The sequence below is a fragment of the Strix aluco genome, chromosome 5 (assembly GCF_031877795.1).
Source record: "Strix aluco isolate bStrAlu1 chromosome 5, bStrAlu1.hap1, whole genome shotgun sequence".
Classification (NCBI taxonomy): Eukaryota; Metazoa; Chordata; class Aves; order Strigiformes; family Strigidae; genus Strix; species Strix aluco.
In genome coordinates this window covers 13,345,348-13,368,225 of record NC_133935.1, presented here as the reverse complement: position 1 = coordinate 13,368,225, position 22,878 = coordinate 13,345,348, and the positions used below count along the sequence as shown (strand labels likewise).

The 22,878-nt window shown below is 41.5% G+C and overlaps 1 protein-coding gene across 1 annotated transcript in view; it reads right to left on the bottom strand.

Moving 5' to 3' along the window:
* TMEM178B (transmembrane protein 178B) overlaps nt 1-22,878 on the bottom strand; it is a 226,950-nt gene that overhangs the window by 4,378 nt on the left and 199,694 nt on the right. Inside the window, exon 3 of the mRNA XM_074825344.1 lies at nt 13,295-13,432. Within this exon, the coding sequence (XP_074681445.1) occupies nt 13,295-13,432 (138 nt within the window). The remainder of the gene's footprint in view (nt 1-13,294; nt 13,433-22,878) is intronic.

The window sequence follows — 22,878 nt, the reverse complement described above, 5'->3', positions numbered from 1 at the left end:
TAACAGACCGATAGTCAACAGTGGTTTAAGCACCTGAGCTTTTAAATACCTCATGGCTAGCTTGTGCTTTTCCTTCTTATATCTTACATAAGAGTAATATTAAACATTACACTGAGTGTCTCTTCTATTTAGACTGGAAATTTGTTTAGGACAGAGATGAACTTCTTTGCTATTTAAGTGTTTAAGATTGGGGTCCTGCCATCCTTGATGCGGGGGCAGACATGGTCAGAAGAGGGATGGCTGCGAAAGGTAATATCATTGTTGGTCAAAGACTAATTCGGTGTGGATTATGAGTCAGAGCCCTTTGCTGTAGCTGTTTTTAAGCATGATTATATCAAACAGAGCCGTGGGCCTCTGCTGCTAAGAATTATTATTTTTTTGGTAAATGTCCCTTTCCTTCCGATCAGCCCGGCTGCAATGCCTCCGTTTGCAGTTTTCAAACCTCACCTCCAGGGGAGAGCAGAACTGCTTGTGAGTGAACCAATTTAAACACAAACAGGCTCAAACCACCCAGACCAAAGATGTTTGAATTTTGCCTCACGCTAGTGCTTCCCTGAACAATGTCAGATGCCATGTCCTTTGCCCACAGACCTGGCTCAGCTTCCACAGCAATAGAGCTTGAGGGATTTCACAGGGTCTGTGGTGTTTTGTGAAACAAGAACTGCTGCTTTTCTTAGATATATTGCAAACGAAGGTGAGCCTTCATAGTGCTGGTGTGCAAACAGACCCCGCTGGCAGGAGCTTCATCTAAACATCCTCGTCCCCAGTATTAGAGATGAGGTGTCTGACTGTAGCCTGAAGGAGACATCACCAATTTGAAGTCAAGGGAAATCCAAAAAGTCAGTAATTACAATGATCCAGGCAACAAGCCCATCTCTGAGGCCCACCTCTCTACAAATAATTTTTCCTGTTATTTGGAAAACAGTTCTTCCACATCTGACGGAACGATGCTCATTCTCCCCCTTCCCCCAACAGGCAGAAATGACTCACGAACTAACTGTGCTGTCAGATGTACAAAGTAAACAAACCAAAAAAACCTGATTCTTCTCCCCTTCTGTTTTTTTTTTTTTCAGAGATAGAAATGTCAAATATTACATATAAACACTAGTAGATAAAAGGAGAAACACAAAGGTATGGACTTTAAGGTTTCCTCTGAAACCATGCAGTTCTCTAATAAATGTGAATCTCCACCTTTTAAAGTACTTCTAGTAGTTGTGATTAATGGTGATTTGTGGCCACTAATGTCTTTGGAAGGAGTGCTGTTTATTGTATTACCATCACTTTTTTATTATAGGGTTATGGGAAAAAAAAATCTCACAAGTGAAACAATATTATGTTTACTTTCTCTCCACCCTACTAGCTTTTACTGTTTTCAAGGTACATCAAACAAACAAATAAAATGAGGTCTGATCCTAAAGTGGAGTGTGTACCATTAGCTATTTAAATTATATTACAATCAAATGAAATTATTAAAGAGTAAACCAAATTCCCTCCCAACACAGCGATGACAAAAGCCTTTTGGAGGGAGCAGCTTTGCAGTAAACTCCTTCTGTGCACGGATTAAACGCCTCAGCAGCACGCAGCTCTTGAGAACACTTTATTGCTCTGTGCAAACATGCACAGAATATAAATTATTGCTTAATTATGTACTGTTCCAGCAGAAGCAGCTTGCAGCATCACCGATAGGTTGCAGAATAGCAAGGGGTTTACTGGAAAATTGCCCTTATAAAAAGAAGCCTAGATGGAAGGAGAAGCCTGACTGGGTGATGGAGATTCAGTGCAGTGTCCTTGCGAGACCATATACGCACGTAGGTTGGAACTTAATGCATTTTTATTTTGTACCACGAGCCAGAGTAAACTGCAGGGTCTGTAGTGATGCTATGATATTGCATTATAGCCACTGTCAGAATGCGGTTTGCTTTGGCCTTTGGCCTCCTACCTCAAAATGTACCAGCAGCATCCACACCACACCAGAGCTGTACGCCTGCCACGTGTTACTTCAGCAGCAGTGCCTGTCTATTGAATTGCTGCTGCACAAGCCATAATATGTTATGGCACCAGAGGACTATGTATCCTCTGTCACAACCACTAATACTTAATGTGTACCATCCTTAGGTTCACGTAAATCAGTATAGTATACGGAACACTATTACAGCAGTTGAGGGCTGATGTCCAGTTTCCTATGCTGATACAACTGTCAGTCTATATGGACATCATAGCATGCTGTAGATGTGCACACGGTGACATTTCTGCTACTGTATCCCACGGTGCGTGGGACTGCACTGGGAGTGGACACCCATGCTGTGCACTACGGCAGCCAGTGAGCTCCAGCTATGAGCAAGCACCCTCTGAAGTTATGAGTTGGCACAAAAGCAACACTACTTAGCTAAAGGCACATTGTTTTGATAAAATGGACTAGGGAGAAATAGGGGAGTTGATCAAAGCCTGAGTTGAATAACTCTCTGATTACTTTAGCAATGCTGATTCCTATGACCCACCCAAAATAACCTAGCAGTAATAAAGTGACTTGACTACAGCCATTAAGCAAACATAATGGCTCATGAACTTGCAGCCACAACAGAGGAGGCAGCAAAAATTGTGCCAGTTGTAGTAGTGGGATGTGATTCAGTATTTCACTGGGAGCAGAAGGGAAAGAAAGGAAGAGGATCTCTTAATGTCAAAAAGAAGAAACACCCTAATCAAATGTTAGTGAAATTATCCTGTCCCTGCGCTGGCAAGCACCATGCTTGGCAACATGCAGAGGCTGCTGGCAGGTTTCTTTCACCCCCTCTAGTATGGACCTCCCAGGATGGCTCAGGCAGAGGCTAAAAGGATCATGTGCTGAAATCTTTCCTGTTGCAGAGGAAATACCTCAGCAGCATCTGTAGCCCACATAAGTACATCGGCGTGACTCGTCTCTGTATCCAGCTTGGGCAGAAACAAGGAAGGCCCCACTCATCTAGTTTCTGCCAGGTCCAGCTGCTTTTTCTGTGGAATTTCCAGTGGCCAGTTGGACTCTGTCCAGACAGATTAGACCAAGCAAGCGTAGCAGTGATTTGTCCAAGGGGAATGTTGTTTTTCTAAGTTGATAACCTGAGGAGCCAAGAAGGTGAATCTAAATCTTGCTTCAGCCTCTGCATTTAACAACAAGATCTGCCACACACAGAGATTTGCTCCCCTTCCTCTCTGTAAAGAATTCTTTCTGTCTAGCAAATCATGCCAGTATTGCTCTTCCTTCTGTTGCATGTGCAGTCTTCTTTCCTCTTTGATGCCAGACATGCAAACAACTCAGCAAACATTTTTTTTTCTAAAAATGAACCCAATAATAAATGCCCTTTTTGTTTTCATTGTCTTCCTTTGGCTTTAGTGCATCTTGCCATTAGAATTCAGAAGCCAACAACAGATCAAAGACCTGGTGACATTACTAAGGGATACGAAACAGCCACAGAATTTTAAAATACACATAACTTATTTTCCAGGGCTGTGGATGGGAAAGTCCTTTGTATTTCTGTCGGATCTGTCTCTCCTACTTTGCTTCTACTTTAATTCACCTTCTCTCAGCCCCCCAAAGACCTGCTGACATCTCTGAGCAGCAAACTAGATTGCATGCCCTTCATAGACTATGCTAGGTTTTCTGTTCTCGTAACTCTAGAAGGTACTGATGCTTCTGTCAGTACCTCCCATCCTGGTGAGAGAAATTACAAGTCAGTATAGCTGACTTAAAATGAACACACACAGGAATATGAACAATTCTTTTTGCTGAAAAGCTGGAGTGAGCTGACTCCTTATTTACTGTACACCAAGTTCAGGGAGACTGATTTGAGTTAAGACTGAAAAACAATGAATTTATAGATATACATACACTACTTGCCCTGTCTTTTGCTCCAGGCTATAAGATCTCTGCACCTCATTACGAAGCCTTTCCTCTCCTTCTCCTAAATGTCAGTGCTCTTCTGTGATCAGGTACAAGGTTGCCGGAATTGCTTGTGTGGATGTTTCTCCCCTCGGTGTGCAAGTGCACATCTAGGAGCATCAGAAACAAGCCACAGGAAAAAAAAATCCAACACATTTGAAGGTTGTCTTTGAAGTTAGCTGATGATGTTTCCATGGAGATCAAATGCTATGGACTTGACAATGAATTCTCTCCTTGTGCCTCTTCCTCCAGGAAAAAAAACCCACCTCTAAATGACTACACCCTTCAGTACAGCTGTGTTATTGATTTGAAAAAATCATTTCTATATCCCACCCCCATTCTCTTATGGGGGTGTTAACTCTTAGGTCCCGGCTTTTCAGGGCTAGGTCTGACGGTATTGACCTAAAGAATCAGATAAATTCCTGAGGTATTGGAAAAAATAGCATCGAATGAAAACAGTATTCTGTGAGGAGTATTATAACATGAAATTATAAAAGAGCATTTCAGTAGCTGGTACACAGTAACACACAGATGCCCATCCGGTGAAAGTAGGTGATCTTTCATATTTCCAGAAAGTCTCCTACTTCTTTTTTAAAATGGGTGCCAGCATTAATAAATAAATGCAAAATGTGTTCTCAGTGCACCAGTAAGCATAGAGAAGTAATAGAATTAAAGATGTAACACGCTACCCTAGCTCGGCCTTTTAAGCATAATGTATTGTGAGCCTGTCATGCCATCAGCTGAGCAACTGTTTCCTGGCTTAGAAATGCTAAACAGGCCACCTTGGCATCATATTAAAACCCCAAAAGATGGCAAGGGGGATGCATGTCTGCATGGATGATTTCCTAAATGTTTATTTTTAGAGTGAAAATAGGAAATTAGATAACATTCAAAAGGAAGGCGATACCAATTTCTAAAGACTGATTACTAGTGGTTACTCTGTCAGGATGAAGAAGCACCTCCAGTCCTATCCACGTATGTGGACTGGACATGTACATGTCCAGTGGACCTATATCCATATATACATATCTCAACATGTATCCATCAGTGTCCAGGTTTTGAAATACATAAGAAAAGAAGGACCACTCATTAGACCCCAGAAACATAGCCTAAAACGGGACCAAGGAACATGACCTGCAACCCCATCTGTGAGGGATACCACAAACTGTGCAGGAGAGAGCTGTTTGTAAAGAGGGACTGATGAATCCTGAAAGTGATGAAAAAGGACGTTTTTCAAAATAGACAAACTCTTACTACCTTAATATGCATGCACTTGGCCTTGTTACGTTACTGCCTGATGGGTACTAAGGCACAAAGCCTGCATGGCTGCTCCGAGCTCTGGGTCTCATCACAGGTCCATAAAGACCTTCATCAGCTCCTTTTCTGCCTTCTGCAACACCCTTGTAATGTGTTTGAGGGTTTTAAACAATCACAAGCCTTAGAGAGGTTTAAACATTTAAAACCTATTAACGCTGTACATTAACTCAAGTTCATTCCAATTTGAGGCCTTAAATCACTTTAGAGCATAATGCAAAATTTAACTAAAAGCACAAGTAGGAACAAGAGCATATATGTGTGGTGTGGGAGGCATGGCAGAGGAGGGACTGACCTTGTCACACTGAGGCTTGCTTCAAAGACTTTCATAACCAATTTACAGCATCTCTTGATACAAAGCAGCCTTTGTCTCCATCTGGAGGTCAATCCATATAAATAAATTCTTAGGGGTCTGCAAAGAGTTTTGCTGAATTCATAAATTCCTCTGCAGTCATCACTAATTTAGTATCTCCAGCAGGATTAAAACATGATTGGCATCTCATTTTTTCCAGTGATCCAACATTTTTTCAATTATAAATACTTTTCAAACTGGCAAAAGGTATTAAGCCTTTATGAAGACTATATTTATGCCAAACTTCACAGCTCAGATTACAGCCACTTGTAGACCTCTGTTTTTGTAAAGATCACGTGCTGTTGCTTAAGAATTGTATGCATACACTTGTGCACACACATATGCATTTGCATTTGCCTTTCCATATGGAAATAAAGGTTTTATGTAAACTTTCTAACGCTATTCCTTTTGGGAAAGAAGCACAAGAAACTGGATTTTCAAAGAATAATGTGGAAAAGAAAAAAATAAATATGATCACAGAAAGTATCTTCCATCTTCAGTGTTGTGATTGATCATGTCACCACAAGTGAACATCCTGAAGAATGGGTAGAGACCTTGATTATTAGTGAGAAATAGAAATTCTAGGTGCCCTGTGAGACCCACCATATTTCCACATGAACTCTGAAAAATGTCTTTTACTTTCTCCTTTTGTTTATCTTTCTCTTTGCCTCCTCTTGGCAGCTGCTATGGAGGTACTTCATAACTGCTTAGAAGTTGTCAATCACAGAGATTTGCCTTACACTTGCTGTATTAAATTACTCCATTTTTGTTTCTTAAATTATTCAGCAGTGGAACGATTATTTTGAGATGGCGGGACCACAGTTGTGTAGAATAAACACTCTTATTTTCTACCGCTATGTGCTATTTTCAAAGTACAGTGAGTTAAATTTGGGACTCAAATGACTCAACAGCTGGTAACGATCCATGGCTGCAAATACACAGATGCCTCTGTTGTCATCTACTAACATATGCACAGCACAGGCAAAGGAAGCCCAGCACACAGGCTTGGGGATTTTGTAGACAAGACTCTTCATGGAGGCGGGGAGTGAAAGAGGATACAGTCGTGTGCAGCACATCTGTACTGACAACTGTGCTGCACGGGTTCCCAAGCCCTGTTTTGAAGTCCCACTTTCGGATGGGGTTTACATCCCTCGGTATCAGCCTGGTCGCCAGCTTCTGGACACAACAAGTAGTGCTCTGGCAGCTGCTGGACTCTAGCAGGCACTGGCACAAGGCCCCGAGTGCGTCCTCGTCCTCCTGGCACTTTGTGACAGACCTGCATGAAGCTGGCATGGCAGGGGCAAGAGGAGGTGACTCAGGGTAAATAGTCAGTTCATCCTCTGGCTGTGGGGCTAATAAAGCAGTTTGTTGACTTTCCCCTGGACTGAGGGAAGGAATATTTTGGAAATATTTCTGAGAAGGGAGGAAGATGGAAATGATTTATAAAAGGTTGTTTCTCCCTGGATTAGAATATGAAAACAGAATGCACTCATACATTCATAAGTAGGTTGTTCTTTATTTCTTTAATAAACATCCTTTCTTGCATATCTGAAATAAAGTGTTAAATTGTGGCAGCATACCTGCATAACTTTATTTTTTCTTCCCTCTCACACATCTTTCCTGCCTGCTTATCTCTGCTGCAGCAGCCAGCACTGGAAAGAATAGGTGTTCACCTCTTCTGTGGGAAAAGGTTTGAAGCTTCTGTAACCCTGACCTATGTCCTGTGAGTATGGACGGGTTGCAAAGAGCAATGCCTCTGCAGCACTCTTAGGTGAGTCAGAAGAAACACAAATCAGCAGCAGAAGTGGAGCTGGCAAATGGTGCTCAAATCCCCTGGACTGGTAGATCATCACTGGAGAGAAGAGAGGAGGAGAGGATGAAAGAAATTCCTGATGTTTCTGAAAGCAAATGCTAGGGCAGAAAATCAGAGAGAAAAAAAACTCCATAGCACTGCTGTATGTGTACAGTAAGACTTTCAGGCCTTTCAGCTCTAGTAAAAAAGGGGATTTCAGACTCCCAAGCAAAGCCCCAAGCCCAGTATTTCATGCAAAAATGTTGCTAGGCAAAGACAAGAAATGAGCTGCTATGTGAGACCACAGATCATTTTATTACAGATCTGCATGGTGAAGCTAAATCACATGAATAGGGCATTTAGCAGCTGGAATAATTTCCAAATAGACTAATTAGAGACTGAATTATTAATGGCAAAATTTATCATTGGCTCAAAGAAAGGTTACAGCAAGAAACACACTTCAATTTGCAAAGAAAAATGAATATTTGCAAGGCTAGTAAAATTATATGCTTCTCTAAGGAAACTGTTAGCAAATGGGGAAAAAACCCTAAAGTGATCCTAAAGTGCATGTCACAAGACAAAACTGGCAGAGACCAGGTAAGAGTGAAGAGAACAGGTAAAACAGTAAACAAATGCAGACATGATTTATTGCATTTATTTGCAGTAAATTTGGAACAAAATAAGCCTCTCCCTCAAGGGCTGCCTTGTTAGGCATGCAGTAAAACCCCTAACTATTTCACTGAAATGTGTTCTCAATACAAATTACAGACTTACAAAAGGAAAAGACATGAACATGTAGCTGAAGGACAGAGCTCTGATAAGGATGATAAAACATCATTCTTTGTGGGTCTTTTAATACGTTTACAAAGGCAAGTGATGCAGCTTTGGCCAGGGATAATTTTGTGCTGAAGTACCAGAACAAGACATTAGAAGTGCTATTTTATATTTCCAGCTGGGACAAGGGACAGCAGTTCAGTGGGAAGGTGCACCAGGAAGGGAAGGGGAGAATGCAACCACTGCCAAAACACTGGAGCGTGCCACCACGGGGCAGCCCTGCCACCTCACTTTCCCCATGGCACGCACTGATGAGAAGGAAAAGGCTTTTGGAGCATTTAGGTACAAAGTCAGCCCTGCCCTCAAAACTAGAAACAAAAGAAAACACTAGAAACAAAGCCACATGATGTTTCAAAACAGCAGACTGAAATGAAATCAGAGCTGAACTGGGAAAACAACAGGCTATCAGAGATTGTCTTTAAAAGCTGATTTCATAAAGCAAGTACAATAACAGAAGGTGTGGTGAGGTTGGGTTTGCATGGTTGTGGAAAGACAATCAACATAGCAGAATCTCAGATGCTGAAACAAGAAAATCCTGTGAATGAATGTGCTGGAGAACCAGTGGAAAAACCAATACTCAGATGGATATATATCTTGTCTGCTTACCATGATACAGGAAATATTCTTAAACAATACAATGAAGAACTGAAGGGAGGAATTCCTGACAATAGAGGAATTTGCCTTGTTAGAGTTGCCAGTGTGCCAATTCATGATGTCCCAACTCTTTGTAGTTGGAAGTAAAACTGAAATTTGACCTTGACCTGGCAATAATATTATCTACTATTGAGGGAGTAAAGACATGAACCAAATGAACTGACAGGTTTGCCACAATAGTAAAACCAAACAAGTCATTGAATACATTCAAAGCCAGAAAATGTGAGCACTATTTCCTGGGAACTGATGAGGAGGTCACATCTAGACTTCAAAAAGCACAGGCATAGTTTTGGTGCAAGTACATATACTTTGGTCAAAACACAACGCATAAAATGCCCCACATGCATTTCCTCAGGTAGATGTTTAACTGCATTCCTTTTGGACTACTACTAGGTACTTGATGAGCATGACAGCATCAGGTTTGCCACAGGACTCTGACATTTGTAAGCAGTGTTACAGTTGTTTCTAACGTTCCAGAAATTATTATAAAATTACAGAATTACTAGATGACATGCCCAGTACGGAGCTTTTATTGGTGCACAGATTTTCAATAATTTGCATGTAGAGAAAACACAAGAAGCTGCAGGAGGATGTGCTTGGGGTCATGTATAATTTGAGTATGACCCACTTCTGTAATAGAATTAAACAGTCTCAAATAAGATGCATAAAATGAACTAGTCTTAGTGAAACTTAAGAGCACATTTCCAAATGGAGAAACTCTTGAAACAATAAACTCTCCCACCTTGTAGGATAAAATCATACCGACAATACTGAAATGAAACTACAACAGATAGTGCAACTCTGGGTACAGAAGGCTATGCAATAGTGCCACCATGCAAAATGAGGTCAAAAATACTAAACATAATTTGCAGTATCCATCTGGCTCTGCACAAGGTGAGGGACTGAAAAAAAAATCCTACCGTGGTCAGGCAAATGCTGTCGTTCAAGATAAGGAATCCAAGTACAAATTCTACAATAAATACAGAAAATTATGCACAAGAACTTCAGAAGCCATAAGAGACCTGTGATTGCTGTTGATACAGATACATTTGGACTAAACAGAAAAGATGAATTATTAATAATTTTTAACTTGATACAAAACGTGCTGAATAACAGTGTAAAACACACTCTAAATCACAGTTTACATGTCCTGGATTCCAGATGAGCTAGTACCAGATAACGGCCTGCATTTCACAAATTACTTATTTCAGCAATTTGCTTGAGAAATTAGATCAAGCATACTAAAGCAAGTCCTTATTAGGCACTGCCACATGGACTAGCAAGAAGACTGTTCCGTAAATATAATAAAGAACCAGAGGTCCAAAGAAACCACGTCTGGTCTTGTTAGATTATCACAACACACTTCTTAGTGCTCCACTGAGGTTTCCTGTTTAAAGAATTATAGGCAATAAGAGACAAAACACATAGATACAGTAAGCCAGGAATGTTTAAGCATTACAGAAGAGCTATTTGTCTACAAATTAAAACAGAGCAAATGCTACAAACATGGCCAAGACAAGCAGCATTGCAAATGGAAGGGAAAGTTAAATTTCAGGCTGATTATATAGCTACCAATTTAACACAGTCTCCTCTCAACTGCAATGAGGTCAGATGTCATAAGCCTCCCAAAGCATTTTTCTCATGACTGGACCAGAGAAAACGTTAGGCAAAACTAAGGCACTCAGGTTCCATGCATTATGAGGACCAATAGGATGATATGTTGACAGAATTTATGTCATGACAGAAGTAACAGCTTTGTATTCAAACACCATCCAGCAATAAAAAAGTTCAAATTAAGACTCCTTGGCTGTAGAAGGAATGACTATGTAACCTATGACACAGTCTGAAGACATTGATAGCTACTGACTTTTAGATTAGATGGCTCTAGTTGTGTATTTTACTAACTGACTGCTTCAGTTTGTAGATATTACTTTATGCATGTTTTCTGTTAAATCAGGAAAAGTATAGCAGTTGCCACCGACTTGTGCAAAACAAGAAAGAGAGTAACCTTTTGTAACCCTCATCCACGTGTTTATGCTGGAGCAGAAAATGTTTGATCTCCTCCCAACACATCTTTATTAAAATATCACACATCTTGACAGAATTTGGCAGATAAAATAATCTGGTGCCTCTCATTTCAATTAGTTTCAGATTCCAACTGCTGGATCTTGTTATTATTTTGTCTATGCAGTCAAAGAGCATGCTACTATCAGATGGGTTCTCCTTGCACAGGTACTTCCACACTGTGTTCAAGTCAATTATAAACCTTCTGTTAAACAGTTTCAAGCAATTGGCTTTTTGCAGCATGCTGTGCTTTCCTTGTTTTTCAGACCTTGAGTCATTCTTGCAGGTCTTCTGCAAACCTCTCCCAATCTTTCCACGTCCTTCTTCAGTATGGACACCAGATTAGGATGTCCAGAAATAGTTTTGCTTTGCCCAGAGTAACCTCACATCATGGTCTTATTGCATATTCCCATCAAAACTGGCACATTTAGCAGCTGCATTGCACTGAGAGCTCCTGCACAGCTGGATGATCTCAGCAACCATGATCCCAGAGACCTTTTCAGTGCTGCTGCTTTCTGAGAGGCAGCCTCTCGTTCTGCAAGGATGACTGATGCTTTTTGTTCCCAGCTGCATGACCTTGGATCTGTCTCCATTGAAACGCATATTGTTTGAGCACACCAAAAGATGGCTTTGTAAGCCATAAGTGACCCATCCCATTATGCATGGTTCCACTGAGTCTTATTTCACCTGAAAACTTTTACCAGCCATCTTTCAAATCACTGACAAACAAATAGCATTAAGCCAATAGGTAATCTCTGCAGCTGTGCTAGAAACTCTCCCATATATAGTGATAATTTCCAATTAGTAAATAAGATTTAGCTAATTTCTAATAAATTTAAGTTTTCTGGATTTACTTAGTATAGTCCTAATGTTTTAATCTGAATGTTGTCGCATATTAGAGCAAAATAGCCCCCTGTGCAAACTAAGTTTTTAATTACATAAGAAATACCAAGGTAATTTGGCAGACCCATTGCCCATAAAGTATTGACACCCACAACAAACCATGTACAGACATCCACACATAGACCAGTATGTGCTTGCACAAGCTACTAGCAGACTTCAAATGTGTTTTTGGGCACTGAGAAACCTAATGTCTCTGTCACCAGCACCAACAGCTCTGGAACATAACTACTTGTTACTCGAGCACTTAACTCCTCTTCTGGGACTACAGAAGCTTTCCTGTACTTCACACACTTAGCTGTGTCACACCACAGTACAGATGAACAGGCGACCAATGCATCGAAGTGATGATCTACCTGGGGGGCAAAAACCCAGCCAAACAAAAACCACCAGCAGAGAAAAGAAGAGAGAACAGAAGTGGTGCTGTTCACTTTGAGACATTCACCCTGCACCGTGTTTGGGACTTGACTCTTACACCCTTCATTTCAAGTAACTGTGTGCCATGAAACCTGCTGATGACCCGGAGGGCTGGTATAGTAGAAATGGGAAGAAGCTGAAAAGCACAGAGTGCCAGGGCACGTACCTGGGGAGTAATAAACAGAACCTCTGCTGTAAATTGGGAGATCATCAGTAGGAAATTACAAAGAAGGAGAAAGGCCTGGATGTATTATCCAACTGAAGGATGACTGTGGGTCTCCAGTGTGACATAGCATGAAAAAGGCAAATACAACCACAAAATACTTCAGGCAAAGGATTTCCAGCAGAGAAAGGGAACTGTCACATCACTTATACAAGGCATTGATCGGACCTTGTTTGGGAACGGTCCTTCTCATCTGTATTTGAGAAAGGCAAGTACCAACAAGAACAGGTCACAGAAAGGGCTGTTGGACTGATAATTGGTCTTACAGAGGAAAGTCTACAAGAAATACCATATGTAGAGTGGGAAAAGGAAAACAGAGGATACCGTTTCTCTTCATAGGTACATCAGAGAAAGAAAGGAGACACATAAACTAAAGGTTACATTTGACTCAAGAACAACTGATGAGGAATAAATATAGGTTAAAGCTTTGAGCACAGTTTCTCGTTATCAAAGTACAGTGTCCCACTATGGAATCGGATAGTGGTGGGAATAACATCTGCATAACCTTCAGATTTTTATTACTAAATTTATTAAGCTTATTAAGGCTAAGGGTGACAGTCTTATTTGCAACAATAGAGCACTGGACTAAACAACTCAGAAGGCCATTTCCAGTCCTGTGTCTTATCAATACTGTTTTGTGATAGAAGTCACATGTAACTATGGTTGGGTTATCCTTGAGGTACTCAGAAGGAGCTCAGAATGAAACCAAGTCCAGATCACCTAAAACAAGTCTGAAAACATGTTTTCAGTGACTTAGAAAAGGAGAGACATGTGGAAAGAGGGAACATGAAAACAAGGAAAATACATTTCTTCAAACACCAACATCCTTACCTCCCATGAGGAAGAGAAGCCCCGCCACATACTGCATAAGGCCTCGATCCCAACAGCACCCCAGCACCCCGATAATCCATCCAAAGAGGATGATGGCCACAGCCATGCCCATGAAGCCAGCTGTCATCCTGCGCAGATCTGCAGTGGGGAAGACAGAAAAAAACCCATGTGTGTGAACAGTGATAAATTAGCATAATCAGAGGTTCATAACAGTTTTAACCCAAAATGCTCCTGATCTGCAGTCTTCAGTGTGTTGGCACGGGATGATTTCAGTAAGGATGGTTCAGAGGGAGCACAATCCATACGTTAAGATACTAGCTTGGCCTGGGGAGAAAAAGCTGGTGACCATTTCACCACACAGTGAAGCTCAGTGCAGATGCACCCAAGTGACTTGTGACAATTTGCTCAGGAACTAGAAGCTGTAAAATGCCCTCAGTGCAACTCTGTGCCTAATAGCTCTAGTCTCTGGGTACTAGCACAATGTCTCTTTAAATCCTGCCTTCTCATCTCCATCCATTACTCCACTGCATCCAAGGGATGTACCTGCTCAAACTCACGTGCAAAGCGGTGCTTTGCTCCAGCACAGACATGACGGGGGATTCACTTCAGTTCTGACCCCCTGTGTGATCTTGGGCAAAGTCACTGAGCCCCTCTGGGCTGCAGCTTCCCATGTGTAAGTTGGGCCATAGTGCTTTGCTGTCCAGTGGTGTGTGTGTGAAACCTGGTACCTCCAGGATGGTGAGGCACACAGATATCCTGGTGTCAGAGATAATAAATGCACTGCAGATACACAGCTGGGGCATAGAACACTTTATTGCCCTCTCTGGTATCTAGACGGTGACCTTGTCGGATGATTTTTCGCAAGGACATGTTTAAGTGCTCCAGGGAACACTGAGAGTAGGAGAAGGGCAGGGGGGTAGAGTGAAGCATTTTGTGCTCTGCAGGTAGGGACTGAGTACCACATCTGACATGGGTGCATTTATTTCATAAATAAAGGAAAAAGATCCCCAAGACCTAATGTAAGAAACCCTTAAATTAAGACCTGGATGTTTCACATATTTGCCTTCTGCAAAAATGCTACAAAAAGGATGGGACTACTGGGATCCCTCCTCCTGCATGTGCTGGGGAAAAAAATCTTCACAGCTGTTTTGATGTGAAATCTGGGCAGGAAGACCACCTGGCAACAAAAATAGCAAGAACTATGAGAGCTAAAGAGCATCTTTACGCCCTCAAATAATGGAACAGATGGGGGCATGTTCACTAACATTTGATTGTTCCCTGTCCCCCCTCATGCATGCACAGAAAGTTTAAGCAGTGATATGGCAAGTGTATATGTGAAGGGAAAATTCCAGCCAAGTCAGCTCTCCAAACATTTGCTTCCTTCTTGAAACAATTTTTTTCTTTTTTTTTTTTTTTTGTTTTTTGCATAGCAATGATTTCATTTTCTTTCAAGAAACAGAATGCTTATGACAGGGTGAGGAAGATTTGAAAACCGTGAATCATCCACCAGTCTCTGTGGCAGCTTTTCTCCTTGGCTGGCCTTTGACTGTTTCTCAATTTCTGTTATTTTTTACCCTTTTCCCACAGTGGATCTAAAGGACCACCAATACCAGCAGTGCTGATTCAGTGAAATTTGTGAACAGTCGTAAATTAGCATCATCAGAGATTTATAAAACTCCTTATCCAAAATGCTAAGTGTCCACAAGGTCTATAGGTATGTTGGGACCGAATGATTTGACTCAGTGGAAGGCAGCATTTATTACAGTAATTCTTATGCAAGATGGAGTTGCAGAACGCAACCCCTCCCTTGAAACTACAACCAGTTCCTGTAGATTATCATGGGTTTTTACAAGGAGTCCCTCCGACAACATAAAGATTACCAGGCCTTCAGCCCACCAGGGTCCTTTTAACAAGATACACATCTTAAAATTAATATATTTATCTTATGGTTTGTGACTGTCCCATAAAAAACCAAACAAAAGCTCCCCACAAAGCATTTGAATATGTTCAAGGAGGTCTGGTGCAGAAAAAAAAAATGCACCTCCTGCAGAGACTCGTACTTCCCACAGGCAACACTAGTATCTGTTCCTTGGGAATTTCTTAAGAGTGCTTTCTAAAACAAGCAGTAAATGTAGTCATCTTTGATGGCAGAGTGTCTTCCAACATTTCAGTCTGTGAAGGCCTGGGCTCAATTTGAAAGATTGATAAAAACATAAAATGTTTATTGTTTCCTATGTCATCTTCAATAACAGCACAACGCGTCTCTGAGAAGCGCTGCACAGCTGTCTGTGTCAGCTCTACAAAACCCTTCCATTTTAACTTGCGACTGCTGACTCTGGGTAACAGCACTTGCTTGTCCTAATGGAAACATACCCTAACAACCTGCTTTTAATGAGCTGAATTTAAATAGCTTTATTCAGCTGCAAGATGCCAGTAACTCCTCAGACCTACCCCAATGACTAGCTGATGGAACCAGTTTTCATAGGTCCCGGAGGGGATCACAAGCATCCCCAAATCCTATATACCAAAATAAGAAACAGTTTTGACCCCACTAAAATCCGTGTGAATTTTGCCATTGAACAGAAGAGCTGAAGTAGCAGGACCAAGACTTCTACGTCCAATTTTGAGGTTTGTTTCACTTGTCCTCTCTTCCTGATGGAACCTGAAGTTCCCTTTCTGACAACACAGCAAAATCCATCAGCAACTTAACTCTGGGCTTACATTATCTCTTGAAAAAAACAGAAAGCTAACATCTGACACACTTAATACCACATATAAAAGAATTCAAAACTGAAATTCTTTACGAAATCTTACTTCTCGCAAGTTCAGTGTGCTTATTTTAAGATTACCACTGCTTAGGCCAGTTGCAAATCTGCTCCTCACAAGACCATCCATTAGGGCTTATCTGAAGTAAATAAAATATAGTTTCTTTTCTATTCAAAACTATCTTGTCTTTTGTCCTACCATAACCTTCCTCGAGGGCAGCCCTTGCAAATGGCAGTGCTGGGAAAGGGGGTTGCAAAGTTGGTTTCATAAACAGCCTATGCTTGTCCAGCAGCATCTTCCCTGTGCTCCTCACCTGTCAGAGCCCACAGGAAGCTGAGGTCAGTGCTGGGAACAAGTCTCTTCAAAGTGATTCTTTTGTGGGAAAGTACTTAATGTATGTAACCGAATCATTACCCTCAGGCTATTTAGTGAGGAGATGGCCAGGGAACAGGAGCCTGTGTTCTCTGGACACAAACCCCTATTAGTGGTACTTTTTATGATTACTGTTCTGTTGTTGTGGTGCTCGACATGGAAAGGACAGCAGAAAAGCAAAGATTTGCGTGGTGTACTCGAGGCAAAATATACATTCCTTCTGCTAATTTAGAAGCAAGGGATGCCATATAAATAAACAATAGCTCATCAGTACAAATTGATGGGGTTTTGTCTGAGTTTGATTGGCATTGGTAAGACCTTTCCTGAATACATCCTGCAAAGGTAAAGGGGGTCATGCTTTGTCATGTAATACCACTTTATGACATTTGAGCACATCCTGGGTTTGTTGTCTCATTTTTCTGAATTTGCTTTATTTATTTTTGGACTACGAAATGAATGGTTCTCTACACTCTTTCTTTCTTCAAAAACCTCTCTGAGTAACCACAGCATATCAGGACCATGGCATAACAGTCTCAGTCAACTGTAGGAGTGACTACGCCAGCAAAATGCATTGTTGAATCTTATGCAGCCAAATGGGAACTGCAACAGCAAATGTACGTTATCTTAGCTCACTCATGTGCACTGCTTAGCTGGTTCTACAGCTGATCCTCTCCTGGACACCCATCCCAAGTTCTCACACTGTAGCAAAGTGCACTGATTGCAGGGGTACTATGAAACCCTCTTCTCCACCATCTAGTAACCCAAACTTTTAGAAATGTAGTTACAGGGTGCAAGTAAGGAAGGTGTTACATTGCTTGTTCTCTAAGACCTATAATACAGAAGCTGATTTTCAATGCCTTGCCTGTATGACTAGTAGTTTCAATGATCTACTACATGGACTTAGGTGTCACCATCATTTGTGGGTGAAAGTGCATTATTATCTTTCCAATCATGTTTTAGAGACAACATCTTCATCCCATTTTCTATTTTATATTAACAGACTAAAAGCTATGTGTGAGTATCTTCCCCTTGGGAGTCCTTTCCATGCCTAGCACTGCTACAGGTGCTGCTGCATGTAAAAGGCAAGGAACTCATTCCTGACTCAAAAACAATGTGGATCATCAGACAAGGAATACAGACATCATGTTCATGTAGGCTGGAAACAACAAATTTCTTGATTGATAACATTGGAGAAGGGACAGGGGATGAAGTAATCCAATTCCCATGACTGAAACTGAAATGGTAAATTTGAAAGCCACGAGCTTCGTGAATCGTGATGAAAAGAGGAACATTAGCATTTTAGACAACCTCCTTAAAGCAGAGACAGATTCTCAACACGCATTTCCTAAAAGCATTGTAGTCTTCTGCTGGAGAATATTAACTCTAAAGGCTTTCTGAAGATAAAGAAAGGTGGAAGAGCTGATTAAGATCCATTTATTTCTAAGCAGCATGTGGTGGAAGGTTCTGTCAGTTTGCAAATGACCCTGCCCTTCATTTCACCCTGATATCTGTCCATCTGTATTTGTTATGAGCAATGAAGTAATTCATGCTGGTTGTCACATTGTGGAAGAAGTTTCACACCCCAGCAGCTGCAAACATAACATGTTCTGAATCAGCATTGCTTCTTGAAAATTTCAAAATGCCTTTTTGACTTATGATGTTCTGTCCTCTTCCTTGAAATTGCAAGTCATCTTTCTAAAGCAAGGGCTTGGTTTTCCTGTTGATATTTCTCCATCTTCCTTTCGACAGAGAAGTTTAATAATACTTCCAAAATATTAGAGATTTCTTTCCTCACAACACATACAGGAAGGAAAAATATGAGCCTCTTGTGAAAGATGGGGAAACCAAGATGAGAACAGTCAACCTGCCCATGACTAGGTGAAAAGTTTCTGGAGGAGCACATAATTGCATCTATATTATCAGGCTTTCTGGTCAACCCTTTAACCACACAGCACTGATTTTGCTTTCAGAACTCCTTGTTCTCAAACATTTGTTACCAGATCAAACCACAGTACTTGTTATCAGACCATCAGAAAGTGTAAATAGAGTTTCAGATAGTCCATCCTACATCTCCTCCTTTCTTCTTCCAATAGAGAAAGGTCCATGGGGACTAAGGATCCTGAAGTCTGTACTCAGAATAGCTAGAACAGCTTAGAAGACATTCTGGGTATAGCGCCATCTTTTCCTGAGATGTCCCAACAAAAGGGGAAACTGAAAAGGAAATCACAAAGGTATTTCTATGCCCCTCTGGGACCAAATGTCAGAATACAGTATCGCCACAAGCAGAAATAGACTGGGATAGCATAATTCTTTAGCATCATCCTTCATTGTAGGTCACTTTGATCTATACCCTCCTGTACCAGATTCATTTTCATTTGTCTTTACCAGTGTGGGATTAGAAACATTTGGACTTGAAAAGAGTCTATATCACTCCTTTATCATCTTTTTCCAAACAAATATATGTATTGGAAATTGTTCAAGAACTGCACAGAGCCTAAGAGCACAATTTACCAGATTTCACTAAGCTCTGTTGAAATGACTTCTCTTTCAAAGAATCAGCAGCGCAGGGGTACCTGTCTCTGACATCATCCTTTCTCTTACCTCATCCCAAAACTTCACGGGGGGGAAGATGTAAAATTGGACAGATGCATCTTACTGAATGCCAGTCCTAACAGCTCCCAGCTACAATGAACAGGTGAGTATTAATGCAGGTGATTTTGAGTGGCACCTTCTGGCTCTTACAATTCTCTCTGCACAGCTTAAAACTGTATTTTAAATGAGGTTGGCAAATAGAGGGTGAGGTTTTAATCTTTTCTTTCTGCTTCAGGTATGGAGAGATAAGAAAAGAAATATGCATTAGTCTACCTGAGACTTAGTTAAAATCTCTGAGTGCCTTTTACTGAATCATGTGGCAACCCAGTCTTCAGTTTAAAGATTACTCTCTCTGATTTACAATCACAATAAGTGCAACCCACTTCAACAAAGTAACAGTGGATTATATTTATGTCTAAGTACTCTGCACCAGAGAGTGACACAGAAATACGCATGTCACAAACACATACACTAAAACACAACCCTCTCAAAGCAGAGAGAAGAGCAGCAGAAGGTCCTCACAAAAAGAGACACTGGGACTCTGAAGGATTTAGGTGAGCCCTCCTATCACAAGAGGTGCAATGGTGTTTATAAGATACATGCATAACTTCTCCTAAACCAAAAAATCCCATCACGTTCTCTTGACTAGAGTTTGTTGGTTTTGTGATGGAGTGTGAAGTTTTCATTGCCAGCATGTATGAACTCGCCTGTATGGAAATGCTGATAGGAAGCTTCACAAACTGGCTGTGGTCTGTGCTAATCAACATGTCCCTCAGGACAGGGTGTAGAATGGACACACTGACACATGATTTATTCTTGTCAGGACAGACCATCTATCTGGATTTCCTCCATCAGAGTTCTTAAGTGTTCTTACAGGTATTTAAAACAGAAACAAACACAAAAGCAAGGTGCCAGGTGTGCACTGCTGGCACTTCACCTGCCTGCCTTCATAAGAAATCCCACAGAGTCAGAGGGGCAATAAAGTCCTGTCTTCTACAAAGGCTGACACCTTCAGAGGTTCATGCTGACAAATGGCAAACTCCACATGACACTGCAATTTCTTGTCTCTGGTGAACCTAAAGCACCACAGAGGGAGGAGGCATCCCAGACCATTGTCTGAAAGCAATTCCTCTGGTATTTGGGAAAATTATAGGGGCTCAAAAATTCTGCAGTGGCTGAAAGCACCATCTGGAGCTTGAATATCAAGTCTTGATTTTACTCTTGCCTTTTGCTTGTGTAGAGCAGAGGGGAGACAAAAGAGAACCCCTAGATAATAAGGGAGAGATTTAAGGAGGCAATAGAGAAGGAAGGAAACAAAGCTTGTTTAAGTGCAGGGGGAAAAAGGCAAGAAAAAGCATCTTGTGACACTGAAAAAATGAATTTGTCTGCAAGAGACTTTATGATATGGATATTAGAGACATCAGTGCATAAAGGAGACATTTGCACTGCAGAAATTTGACACATCAGATGCAGTTCTATTGTAGAAGGCAGAAAACCTATGTTAGGTCTTGGGAGACAGATGTCTGTGAATACCATCCCATAGAAGGGTGCAGCCTTTTGCTCCAATCCTACTTCCCCTTCTGCTGAAGAAGAAACTTTGGCCAGAGAAGATAAAGGGGTTTTTATTATCTGCTATTGCTACTCAGCTCTGAGTGACAGCAGACTAGGAAGGAAACAAAAAGCTTTGCCCTTACAACCCCTTATGTAGTGCGCCAGAGTAGCTGAGCCTATACCAAAGCGTTACTCCACTGTACTCTACCATACCCTATCCTACCCTACCCTACTCCAAGCCATTCCCTCCCTTTCTCTGATTCTGGAGAGACCTTTTTTCTCAGAAAGTACCCGAAGTTGATAATTTCTACTTATTCAGTGATGTTCAAGAACTGATTTTGAAGAGTCTTTCTCCCTCCAGATTTACTACCTGGGCTTTTAGCACTGCAATATATGATCATCTAGGAACACTTCCAAGCTTCAGTCCCAGCAGAGTACACTTGCAATTTGCGCAGTCAACCCTTTCATCCCTCCTCTCCCTCTCTCATTCCCTAGAAATAGGGAAGAAAGTCTGAGGCACCTGCATTTTTGTCCGTCCTTCTTCATATTCATAACTTTAATCCTTCCTGCTCCTGCTAGGTGAGGCCACACAAAGCAAACATTTCCCAGTTGTAGCCATGCCAAGAGGCTTTTCATTACACAGCTTTTGTGCATTATGCAGGTGTTGAAGAATTTGAGGTACATGTAATAAAATGCCTTCTGCTCAATTTCACTATGAACTTTAGGACTTTATCAGATCAGAGCTGTGCTTTTTTCATTTTTCTCCCTTCCTGTTCCCTTGAAGAACTCAAGGATTACACACTTCTTTATGCTGGTCACTGCTTACTTTAAGCGACCTCTCCTTTGAGCGACCACACCACAAGTATGATCTTGCTGAGGAGGAAGACACAGTCCCTCAGCACCACATTAGTCTGACCAGAGGGATCATTCCTGGAGGATGTGAGGCACCACGTCCCTGCACCCAGCACCTCCAGCCCCTGTGGCAGTGGGAGATGCCACGTGGAAAGCTCAGCTTTCTAAATGGAAAATTTCCTGCATTTTCCAATGGTCTGGAAGAAAGCTGCGATGGACTCTGGGTTTCAGGGCAAAGGCAACACCCTTCATTGTAAAGTGCTTCCAGTGCTGGTATGACACCACTGAAGACTAGGTACAGAGCACAGGAGGAAATGCAGAGCAGGGCATCGGGGCAAGCTTCACTATGCAGCCCTGCCAGGGTGTCACAGGTACCTAGAGAAGCCTTGGGGCCAAGTGGTCTCTCCAGCATCCCTACTTGCAAGGCACTGAGTATCTAGAACAAAGAGCCCAGTGAACTCTGCTTTCCCTGAAATCAGTGGGAGGGTTGGGTGCTCCAAAGCTTTCCTCTGAAAATCAGACTTCGTCCTGTCTCAGGGGTGCCATGGAAGTCACTTCACCACTTTTTCTTCAGAGGCATTTAGATAATAATGGTGTACAGAGTACAGTAATGGATGTGTGAAAATAATCTGGATACAGAAAGACCTATTATATATAGTGATGGCTTTATTGTCTAGTTTACAAAAGTCTCCTTCCACAGTGAGTAGACTCTGCCCTGTTACACTCTGCTTTTACATGCCAGCCACCACTGCAGTACCTACATGACCACTAAACACATGGAAGTTTATTAAAGCTTAATCTTCAGTTGGTATCTCTTGAACCACTTCTTGCAAAGGAGGCCAGGGCTCATCAGGGCCAGAAGGAAGCAGAAGTAAAAACAGAAACACTTTTTTCCTCCCTTTTTCTTTCAGTGAAAAGAGAAGAGGACAAAAACAGAAGGAGAATGGAAGAGAGCGACGAGGAAAATTAAAGAAAAGTTTGTATTAAAGATGACAAATGGAGTGCGACGGGAAGCAAGAAACGTAATTGTATGTAAAATCCCATATCAGGCAGTATTAAGGGTCTTTTGTAAAATGTAGATTTACCCTAAACTCCTCCTGAAGATAAATCAAGTTGGAGGTATGCAGGAATGGACTGCAGGAGGGGTAATACAGAGAGAGACTTAGTAATGCCTCCTCTGTTTTATCTTCTTCCCTCTTCATTTGACTTCCCTCCTCTGCTGCCCAGCCCAACACCAAAGCCTTGCTCACATTCAAGGGAAACTAAAACATTATCCTAAAGGTTTTTCTTCCCTTTCAGCCCCTACCCCAACCACTGGTGCAATATTATACAGCACAAGCCTGAGAATAATCCCATCATAAAGCATTCAGAGCAGCAGGTATGATAAATGGCCAGCATGAAAAAGGCTGGAGGTGGAGGGATAGTATCTCTGCTTTATCAGTGCCCCAGCA